This window comes from Oratosquilla oratoria, chromosome 6, assembly GCF_046742065.1.
Source record: "Oratosquilla oratoria isolate Oo_2021 chromosome 6, ASM4674206v1, whole genome shotgun sequence".
Classification (NCBI taxonomy): Eukaryota; Metazoa; Arthropoda; class Malacostraca; order Stomatopoda; family Squillidae; genus Oratosquilla; species Oratosquilla oratoria.
This window is the reverse complement of record NC_134782.1, coordinates 26,471,053-26,483,552: the sequence shown is the minus strand read 5'-3', so window position 1 is coordinate 26,483,552 and position 12,500 is coordinate 26,471,053. Positions and strand designations below refer to the sequence as shown.

Genomic DNA, 12,500 nt, shown 5'->3' with positions numbered 1-12,500 from the left:
TGTATGTATGTATGTATGTATGTATGTATTTATGTATTTCCTACATCGTTTTGCATACGAAGAATCGGGAGTCACTGATGGCTACCCTTTTCATACTTCCGGAAGCCAGCGACATATACATTATCCAACACTGACAAACCACAGACAATAACAATAGACTAATATTTCTAATAGATCTATATAGATAGATGTATATGTACATGTATCTTCAAATGTTTGTATATGTATATGTATATGTATATGTATATGTATATGTATATGTATATGTATATGTATATGTATATGTATATGTATATGTATATGTATATGTATATGTATATGTATAGGTATAGGTATATGCATATGTATATGTATATGTATATGTATATGTATATGTATATGTATATGTATATGTATATGTATAAGCATATGTATACGTTATGCACATGAATACAGCAATAGAAGTATGTGTTTATGAATATGTCCAGGAATTATGTTTATCTTATCTTTTATCTAAAAGTTACCAATTGTCTCATTTCAGTGTGTAATGTCACCATAGACGGCACAGTGCTCGCCTTCAGCTCGGGCACTCTCTCCGGATCTTTGGTCCCACCGGGTGACATGTCATCCCCGATCCACTGTTGGTACGTCTTGAGAGCGCCGCCTGGGCACCGGGTAGAAATCCAATTGCATCGACTCGTGTACGTTGGTACGACGCTGAATGGAACCAGGTACGTACAGAGCACCTCGAGAAGAAGATGTCTGGGAATTTCCACACGTGTTTACTACCCAAAGGGCGTCAATACAAGTTAATTGGCAATTACTGTCCAGGAATACCTTTTTTTTTTCTCTCCAAGAGGATATTAAATGGATTTCATTGATGTACGCTTATGAATTTGGGTGCCTCTTATGAACTCTTGATATGTTGTGACCAAGAGGAATATATGAGACTTAATATTTTTTTTTTTAAATAACAACTTCTGGGACAACTACTGGAAAAGGAATATCATTATCATAGATGTATTTTTCTATCTATTACATTCGAAATCAATATTCGACAACACAGATATTAAATACGTTTTATCAAAAAAGGACTTCATATCCATGTAGTCTCCACGATTCAAGAATCAATTCCTGCTGTTGTATTTAATCCGTGAAAGAGAAATGACAGTGTTTTCATAGTCGCACACCCAATTGTAAAAGTTCATCGATGTCCAGGTCAATTGAAATGTTTACTCAGATTCGTGCATTCGAGTGTACGTGTTTGTATGTTTATACCTCTTCCTCTCCCTCCCCCTCTTTATCTCTCTTTATCTCTCTTTATCTCTCTTTTTATCTCTCTCTCTCTCTCTCTCTCTCTCTCTCTCTCTCTCTCTCTCTCTCTCTCTCTCTCTCTCTCTCTCTCTCTCTCTCTCTCTCTCACGCGCGCGTGCGTGTGTGTGTGTGCGTATGTGTGTCTATGTGTGTGTGTAAGGTCAGGGTGTTATGAAGCGTCTAGTGTGGTCATTGGGCAGTTGGTCGTATGCTCTGCATGCTCCTTAGTGTAAGTTACATGCTTTGCTTGTGCTCTCTTGCTTTCAGTACCACCGCTGGCTAGCTTGCTTTAGCGAAAAGGGAAGCCGAGTGCGTAAGTCTTCCCCTGCCAGTACATAGCCTCTCTAACACCAAGACTTCTGCTGTGCCTCCTCGTGGCCACACACGGTAACTGGCTGCTTCGCGGCTCCAGGCTAAACAGCAGGGGATCTCGGAGCAGCAGGGGGCCCCAGAGGTGTGAGCCTATGGCCCACCGATGTGTGGACACGCCCTGGTCTCACACCAACCCCTGCCCCCACAGCCCGGTGGGTTATCCTTGGTTGGCATTGGGCTAGGGGAGTAAACCCTGAGAGAAAATCTGCGCCGGGGTGACGCAACAGGCAAAGTCCGACAGACTGGACTATTGGCACACCTCTGCAGCGGTTTATTAGTCCAGTCGTCATGGTCTCCACCTGCCACTGGAACAGCTAATGGACTGCCAAGGTAGTGGACTGTGGAGTGTGCACCCACTTTTCACTCTAATCATCAATGCACTAGTTTTGCCCATGCCAACTTTCTTATCTCCTACTCAATACTTCATCTATCTCCACCTACAATTAAAAAGTCCTCCGGCGACGGGGAGGGAGTGGTGAGGGCAGGCAAAGGTTGTTGCTGGCAGCCCTTAGCTCCAACCCTGCACGAGAGGCGGCCCTGGGGTGATGGTCGCTGGATGGCTGGGACTGGAACAGCAGCCTCCTTCGGCAGCTCCCAGGGTGACTGGGCGGCCCTCTTCAGGATCCACACCGCCCACCCTGAATTGGGAGGGGTCTAGAAAAGGTGACCTAAAAATTGTCTGTTCCATTTCCCACGGACAGGTAGCCGAGCCTCGTCGTGGCAACCCATACCTCGGCCCCAATAACACGAGAACAAAGAAAATCATTATTGGCACATGGAATGTGCGCACACTGCTCGACCTAGACAACAATGAAAGACCTCACCGTAGAACCGCTCTTATAGCCTATGAACTCCAAAAGTATGACATTGACATAGCGGCACTCAATGAAACCCGCTTTTCAGATGAAGGCTCCATCACTGAATCTGGGGAAGGTTACACCTTCTTCTGGAAGGGCTTGAACGAAGGGGATCCTCGCATCCATGGTGTTGCTTTTGCAGTTAAGACCAAATTACTCAACGACATACCCCACAGCCCAACAGGTCATAACGAAAGACTCATCAGCTGGCGTATCCCCATAACAAACAGTCGATATGTAACCTTAGTCAATGTCTATGCACCAACCTTAGTTTCTGATGATGAAATAAAAGATCGTTTCTATGCTCAACTTAATGACATCATACAGGCAATCCCCAGAGAAGATAAGATCATTCTTCTTGGGGACTTTAATGCAAGAGTGGGCAGCAGTCATCATCTTTGGGAGGGGGTCTTGGGACGCCATGGAGTTGGTAAGTGCAACGACAACGGCTCACGCCTTCTAACATTCTGCTCCCAACACCATCTAACCATCACAAACACAATGTTCCAGCTCCAAAACAAGTTTAAAACCACCTGGATGCATCCAAGATCCAAAATATGGCATCTGCTTGATTACGTAATTGTGAGACGCAATGACATTAAAGATGTAAAGATTACAAGAGCTATGAGGGGAGCTGATGGGTGGACAGATCATCGCCTTGTCCGCTCAATACTTCATCTTAAAATTCGGCCTCCAACTCGCCGACAAGCTCCCAAAAAACACTTTGACCTCAAAGCTCTGAACATTGTTGCAACTCGCTCTACCCTACAAACCGAATTATCAGCTCATCTCACCTTGCCAGCCCCTACAAAAGATCCCATATCAACAGAATACCTAACAGAAAAGTGGGATAGCATCAGTGAAGTCCTTCTCAACACTGCCAAGGATGTTCTGGGCTTCTCAAGAAGAAGGCATCGAGACTGGTTTGATGAACAGTCAGAGGGAATACACCAACTAATAGATGAGAAAAACCGGGCACATCAGGCAGTGATTGTCAACCCAAATCCAACAACACGTGGCAAACTAGCAGACCTCCGCTCCAAAGTCCAACACGAAACTAGAAAAATGCAGAATGAATGGTGGACCAACCTCGCCACTGAGATCCAAGGTTTCGCGGATACAGGGGACCAACATCAATTTTACAACGCCCTTAAGACAGCATATGGCCCACGAAGCAATAACCTCTGCCCTGTCCGAAGTGCTGATGGCTCCACACTCTTCACTGAGAAGACCGACATCCTCAGGCGATGGGCTGACCATTACCAAGAATTATTGAATAGACAAAATCCTACTGACCCTACTTTTCTCGACAGCCTTCCCAACCTTCCTGTAATTCAAGAATTGGATGACATACCAACCATCCAAGAAGTGAGCCATGCAATCAACAGCCTCAAGAACAATAAAGCCACTGGTCCTGATGGCATCCCAGCTGAGCTCCTAAAGCATGGTGGGCAAGCTGTTGTGAACTGTCTCCACAATATAATTCAAGAAGTGTGGCATTCAAGTTGCTGCCCACAACAATGGAAAGATGCAGATAATCATCAGCATTTACAAAAAGAAAGGGGACAGGAACATCTGTGGCAACAGTCGAGGCATCTCCCTTCTGTCAACTTCAGGAAGGTAGTCACTAGAATACTATTGTCTCGAATTATCAACAACATCATAGAACAAGTATTACCTGAATCTCAGTGTGGCTTCAGACAAGAGCGCAGCACAGTCGACATGGTGTTTGTGGCAAGACAGCTCCAGGAGAAAAGCATTGAGCAACACCAAGACCTCTACATGGCGTTTATAGATCTTGCCAAGGCTTTTGACACTGTGAACCGTCCTCTCCTATGGCAAGTACTTGTAAAATTTGGATGCCCACCAACATTTCTGGGTGTCCTGAAAGCCTTTCACGATGGCTCTATGGCTCGAGTGTCCAGTTCTGGGCTCAAGTCTGAGCCATTCCTTGTTGAGTCAGGTGTGAAGCAGGGGTGTGTTATTGCTCCCATCTTATTCAATTTATTCCTCGCTGCAGTCTCCAACATTGCTAGACAGCAAATCGATCCTGCTGATGGTGTCAGGCTGTCGTACAGGCTGGATGGTAACCTCTTCAATCTACGACGCCTCCAAGCCAAAACACGTGTAACAGATGAAGTAATCCATGAACTGCAGTATGCAGATGACACTGCTTTAGTGAGCTCATCCAAAGAGGGTCTTCAGCGCACCATCAACGCTGTCTCAAATATATATACCAGATCTGGATTATTCATCAACATAAACAAAACAGAAGTGCTCAGTATCTCTGAGCAACTAGAGCCTCCGGAATTCACCATCAATCAACAACCTCTGAAAAACACTCATGAGTTTACCTACCTCGGCTCAGTGCTCACTGACTCCTGTGACCTGACAAGCGAAATCCAACGCCGCATTGGTTTGGCAGCAGCAGCTTTTGGTAGACTATCACACAGAGTGTTCTTGAACCGCAACCTCACCACCACCACCAAGGTTTCGGTGTATAAGGCAATCTGTCTCTCCATCCTTCTGTATGGCAGTGAGTCATGGGTGCCTTATAGACGCCATTTGATAAAGCTGGAGGCCTTTCACACCAACTGCTTACAGCGCATACTGGGTCTAAAATGGTGGCACAAGGTACCTCATAGTGTAATCCGTCGACGCACACAAATGGACCCACTGGAAACAGTCTTAACCCAACGCCAACTACGGTGGCTGGGGCATACCATCCGCATGCCAGAAGAGAGACTACCACGTAAAGTTCTCTATGGAGAACTTGCTGAGGGCAGACGCCACCCTGGGGGCCCACGTAAACGACACAAGGACTACCTGAAAGCAACGCTGAAAAAATGTGGCATCGAACCCACCACCATTGAAAATGTTGCTGCCGATCGGGGAGAATGGCGATCCACATGCCAAAACGGCTTAGATACTCTCACTACCACCTACAACGATCGGGCAGAACATCGAAGACGGCAAAGACATGCGGCACATCAGGCAGAGGGCAACTTTCCCTGTGATACCTGCAGCCGTATATGCAAATCGAGAATCGGACTCCACAGCCATCAGCGAGTTCATCTGGCGTAATACCACTTCTTGGCATGGTGCAACGTCATCGTCGTCAGCGACGGACTACTATAACCAACACATGTGTGTCCATGTGTATGTATGTATGAATGTGTGTGCATGTGTGTGTATGTATACATGTATGTGTGTGTGTGTGTGTGTGTGTGTGTGTGTGTGTGTGTGTGTGTGTGTGTGTGTGTGTGTGTGTGTGTGTGTGTGTGTGTGTGTGTGTGTGTGTGTGTGTGTGTGTGTGTGTGTGTGTGTGTGTGTGTGTGTGTGTGTGTGTGTGTGTGTGTGTGTGTACATGTGTGTGTGCGTGTGCATGTGCGTGTGTGTTTATATGTTCACGTGGGTGAGTGGGTGCATGCTCATCCATGCATACAAAATGTCTATGCGTATTCCTCTAGGTCTGTATTTCTCCCATGGTATCTTACCCCCCCCTCTCTCTCTCTCTCTCTCTCTCTCTCTATATATATATATATATATATATATATATACATATATATATATACACACACACACATATATATATATATAAATATATACATACATATATACATTATATATATATGTATATATATATATACATATATATATATATATATATTTCTGTGTGTGTGTGTTTGTTGTGTGTGTGTGTGTGTGTGTGTGTTGTGTGTGTGTGTGTGTGTGTGTGTGTGTGTGTGTGTGTGTGTGTGTGTGTGTGTGTGTGTGTGTGTGTGTGTGTGTGTGTGTGTGTGTGTGTGCGTGTGTGCGGGCGTGAGTGATTGCAATGAAAACATTTCCCACATAGAGGGTGGTCGTTTGTATTCCAGGACTAGGTCAATTTTATCCAAAATGATAGTGATACTTATGCATTTATTTTATTCATTTATTATTATTTACTCTAATATAGTTTTTATTTATTCATTTATTTATTCATTTATTCATTTATCATTATTATATATATCTTTTTCGCATCCGACCTTGATATGTACCAAAAGGTCTCCTGTCGGCATGCTCCGCCTTTGTAATCCTTTGTAATAACGAGAACGAAGTGTGTCCCTCCGCCATCTTCATTCCTTAAAAGGAGATAACTGAAACATAATAATGAATTTCTTTTTCTTTTGTTCTTTTCGTTCACATCATCACGACCTCAATTTCACTTAATGCTTTATTACTTTCACTCATTTTTTTCTCGAAAGAACTTCTCTTCCGCCACGTTTTGTAATCATTTATCTTTTTATCTCATTTTCCCGTTCCTATTCACTTTTGTTGTTCATTTTCACTGCCTCGTCCGTTGTCATTTTCCTTCTGGTCACCCTGTTTGACTGGGAAGGTTGGGTTAGGACGATCACCCACTGCTAGGAATCTGTGAGGAGTGCGGGATTCGAACCCACAGCTAAGCGAACACAGCATCCAGTAGCTTCTCTTTCTTTCTCTCTCCCTACTTTCTCTCATTTATTCTTTCATTGTCTTGGCTTTTATCTATTTCATCACTCCATCCACATATCGCTGCATCATTGCAAGACTGTCGTAACTCAAATTTCGTGATTTTTCAGGAGAAGCATTTTAAAGTATCTAAGTCCTATAACTTTAATAATTTTACCCTAAGCAACAAAACTTACCATCTTGATTAGGTAAATAGGGCTCCACTTGACTTACGACTTTGTTACCAAAAGACGTGGTATCATTTGGCATTCTTATAAACCATTGTAACTCTATACTTGAAATTTTTGAGTTACGACAGTCTTGCAATGATGCAGCGATTATGTAGTAAACCTCTATAGCAGCGTTTCTCAACCAAGGTTCCCCGGAACGCTAAGGTTCCGCAAAAGGTCCCTAAGGGTTCCGCGAGAACAAGTGAGATAAGCTAATGCACTTTTGATTTTTTATTTCATTTCATATACGTAACATAATTAAACACGCACAACATATCATTGGTTATTGTAATGATGCAATATAGACACCATCCTATCTAACCTATTATATTATTACGATGAAAATGAAATGAGAAAGATATGGTATATGTTTTTTTTTTTTTTTTTTTTTTTTTGCGCAGGGGTTCCTTGAGACATGCAATTTATTTTAAAGGTTACGCAAGGGTAAAAAGGTTAAGAAGCACTGGTCTATGGTAATGTAGCACATCTATATTTGATCCACGTCTCAATTTCGAGTCTTTCCCAAGTCGCTCTACGAATTGTCACTCACGACTTCCCATCCTCCCACAAACTCCTCATAACTCCCAACAACACTCCTCGCCTCCCGTACTTCTCCTGAACTCCCCACTTCACTCCCAACTTAAGGTTCGATTCTCTCGGTACGATTATCGCCCAACGACGATCGTTCGTGGCTCAACGATGACCGTCAAACGATTGTCTAGAGCACAAATTCTTTGTTCGTGAATAGGGTTGTTTTACATCGAGCAGCAAAGTACTAGACTGATCATCTTAATCGAACGTACAAATCGTACGAACAACCTACATATAATACCAGGCATGATGCACGTCACCAGATATTATTTGTGGCTAATAATCACACCGAAAAAATCGTACATTTAACCGCAGGACACTGCCCTTCAGGAAAAATTTCTGGTCATTATGTAGTACACGCACACACACACGCACACATACACACTGCGGGCTGTTACTCCAATTCTCGTGGGCGGGGAGTTGGGGTGTGTGTGCGTGTAAGGTCACAGCATTACCCATAGATCGGTCATATACGAGCTCTGAGTTCTCTTCCAGGAGGGAAATTGCTGTCGAACATGAGTCCAGCACGTGATCCAAAGACCATGGTTAATGGTGAATCATACAGGTCACAGCATTACCCATAGATCGGTTATATACGAGATCTGACCTCTCTTCTGGGAGTGAAATAGCTGTTAATCACAAGTCTAACACGTGATCCAAAGACCATGGTTAATGGTGAATCACAGAAAAGTTTTAACCTACGCAACAGTACCCACAAAGCTATTATGATTTTTCTATAGCGTACGTGATATATTTTCTATTCAAGAACATAATCTAAATAATAAGTTAGATATTAGATAGGAAAATGAATTATGTACCATACAAAAAAAAAGTCATATTGACACTGTGAGTGAAAACTTTTGCTCGTGGCTGTACATAATTCTGATGCTGCCTTTTTTCAAGTATCCACTTCAGTGCGGCAGTATTTACACGTCGCAGAATTCGAAAACCGTGTGTATTGGATATCAAAACCCTAACGTAAACCATTTCAAAGATAAAAGAATCAAAGATGAAAATAAATCACAACAAACACCACAGTCTGACAAAAAAAAAAAGAGTTGAGTGAACGAAACTATATATTTCGATTGCTAACTGCAACCCTCTTCAGGAGTACAAAGTGGAAGGAGGATGCTATTGTAAATAGCAACCTCTTACAAAGGAAAGGGAACTATTTAACTATTTAAATCTAACTATTTATTCCACTTTGTACTACTGAAGAGGATTGCAGTCAGCAATCGAAATATATAGTTTCGCTTACTCAAATCTTTCTCTCGTCCGACTGTGGTGTTAGTTGAGATTTACAAATGTGTTGCTATATTTCTCACCAGTGATAGAAATAAATGAATAAAAAAAATCCAACCCCGGACGGACTTTAGTCCAGTATGTCTTCTTCAAGCTTCACCTCCCAAGAAATCCAACGTCCTAATATAAAATGCCAGAAGCCGATCTTTTTTAATTACATGTAACTTGTCTTGCAAATGTCTGGTTCACAGACGAAATGTCGACATAATACATAATGGATTTTGGTACTCGCTTCTTCGACTTTCCTCCTGATACGAAATGAATCATTCAGGAACAAAGCCTCGAAAGATGTCTTAATGTAAATATGCGGTCGTATTCATTCCAACTTACCTCCAGGAAATTTTTCTGCTCATTATACCATAACGCGTGCACTAGTACACGCATACACACGCACACACACGCACACACACACACACACACACACACACACACACACACACACACACACACACACACACACACACACACACACAGATGGAGAGAGAGAGAGAGAGAGAGAGAGAGAGAGAGAGAGAGAGAGAGAGAGAGAGAGAGAGAGAGAGAAAAGAGAGAGAGAGAGAGAGAGAGAGAGAGAGAGAGAGAGAGAGAGAGAGAGAGAGAGAGAGACGCACGCTCTCTCACTTCTTTTTCTTTACCCATTCTCTTCTCTCTATCCTCTCACTCTATTTTCTCTTTCTCTATATATATATACATGCATATATATATATATATACACACATGTATGTATGTATGTATGTATGTATATACACATGTATGTATGTATGTATGTATGTATGTATGTATGTATGTATGTATGTATGTATGTATGTATACATATGTGTACGTATGCTTTTATGTATGTACATGTTTACACGATTCGTTTCCTAGGCTTTCCTTACTGCCCAGCCGTGTATGCGATCAGTAAACACACGTACATTTAAACACACATACCACCTCAACGTCGGAATGTAACAAACATTCCATGTGTGTTTATCCCGTGGTGGTAACCGCTGCAAAAAGATTCGGTAGCGCTAACATCCATCGCCCCTTTTCGCTCTATGGTATGAATATCCACCTCTTCATATTTAGTAAATGTTTTTTTCGTTTGTTTACCTATGCGCAGTCTTGTGCGTTCCGACGCTCACGTGGAGTTTTGGGTCCACCGCTAGATTTACCTTAAAAAGAAAACGGGAAAATATCTACGTAACATTAATATTTTCTTTTGGATACAAATCGTTCGTCTTTTGATGAAAAGGATAAGGATACATGGGTTGTATTGGCTCGGTTGCGTCCAGAATCGAAGGCAGGACCTTTGAAAAGGACTGTACATTGCGTTCAACCTTTCTCTTTCGTTCTGAACTTCACTAAGCTTTATGTATAACTCTCTGCCCCCGTGACTTTTGATAGCCCACCTTTACGACGTCGCGTATGAAGCATTTCAAAGGCAAATAAATATTTATACGTTTGCAGCGCAAGTCGATTAATTCTCATAAACCTGTGATACTGTCATAACAGTCGGAAAAAAATATATTTTATTTTATTTTTTTCGTAGAAAAATCTTTGAGAGACCCGTGATGGATGGATGTTTGTAGATTTTGGGAGCAAAGGGTATGAGAGAGGACTAATTTAATGTCGATACTTGCTCAAGATCTTGATTAATTTCAGTTCTATTTTTTCCACTTCCTTTACTAGAAACTTGACCACTCCTCTCCTCTGGTCACGCAGAAACAAGACGATAGTAATACAACAGAAAACAACATTCCAACGTTTCTTTTCGGACAGATCCACAAGAGCACCGTTGCCGAATACTACGGGGTTGTGGGGTTTCCATAAGTGAAATATGAGCCAATAATCGTTATAATTATCATTAGAGAAATCTCCATAATCGTTGAAATTAGAAACGATAATTATATTCTTAATAAGATGCCACGAGACAGAAGTCTAATTGTATTTACTGTTATTGAATCACATACATATCGCTGTGTTTTTAATGTGATTGCCCTCTTCTTTCCCGAGCAAACTGCATGTATTTACGTTTTTAGACACATACGGTCGATCGTTTTATTCCATATTCATTGGCTCCAACTTCCTACGCCAACGTACAAAGTTTCTTCCAACTCCGAGGCCAATTGGTACTCCATACATACTCGTACCGAAGGGGAATCTAATCCTTTATTCTCGCACCACTACTCCCCACCCCCGGGCCGACTACCTCGTCAGATGAATAAATGAAACTTGTAAGTCACTTTAACACAAGGGGCGAGTCGAAGTATGCGCCTTACTCCTCTGGGAGATGCCCCTGAAGCTGAATAACATTGTCTGTCGTCGAGCAGAATTCCAAAAACAAATCGTTCTCCAAAGTGAAAAAGATATTCGTGAGTCTCTGGTCGGTGATGATTTTTTTTTTTTTTTTTTTAATGGATAAAACCGTCATGCGAGTCTCAAAGGTAATGTATAGGCTCTGTAGCGCTCTGACTGACCACATGCAATTCTATTCAGTCTATATTATCACCTAATCCATAAAGAGCTGTAAATTAACAAAAGCTAATCGTTACTAACTACGAGAACAAATTGATGATTTGAAGGGAAAAATTTGCTTTGCCAAATGTAGAAGATTCCGAAGTTATGGTTGTAGCATCTAACTATATTACCAAAATGGAGTTATTTGATTTGGTATGGTCATCACTACACACTCTTGTAAACGGAATGGGTTAATAGAAGACTTCTTTCCTCTTCCTCTAACCCTCATCTTCAACAGTTCTTCCCTCCCACACTCTCTCATCTATCCAGCCTTGACCATGTGGGTTTGTACTCAGATTTGGGAATTACACAAACGTTCTTGGGTTAAGGAACAATGTCGCAACGTTTTTTTCACGCAAATACACACACACACACACACACACACACACACACACACACACACACACACACACACACACACACACACACACACACACACACACACACACACACACACACACACACACACATACACACACACACACACATACATGCGCGTGCGCACACACACACACACAACCAACTCAGCGATGCGATATACATATTCTTATTCTGCCAATAAACAGGCGATTTAATCGACTGAGCAATAAATTTGTTGGTTAATTGTGATTTTTCGTGTCCACCCTACAGCTGATTAGATTTTTTTTTTTTTTTTTTTTTTTTTTTTGCCCGAACTTGGCGTCTAAAGTATGCCAGAAGGCATTCACGAAAGTATTAAATGGAGTGTGTCACAATATCCAAAATGTCGGCTTTCAAAATGACCTCTTTTATTTTCTTTCGTCCTTTTCCTTTTCCTTTACATATTCGTGATATCCCAAGACCGGGCGTATTTGCAACAACTGTGGAACAAGTCAGTAGGACACTTTGCATATGAATTAAGCGT

The 12,500-nt window shown here is 42.0% G+C and overlaps 1 protein-coding gene across 1 annotated transcript in view; it reads left to right on the top strand.

Annotated features, from left to right (window-relative positions):
• Window positions 1–12,500, top strand: part of LOC143026136 (uncharacterized) — a 467,263-nt gene that overhangs the window by 205,644 nt on the left and 249,119 nt on the right. Inside the window, exon 4 of the mRNA XM_076186139.1 lies at window positions 521–710. Within this exon, the coding sequence (XP_076042254.1) occupies window positions 521–710 (190 nt within the window). The remainder of the gene's footprint in view (window positions 1–520; window positions 711–12,500) is intronic.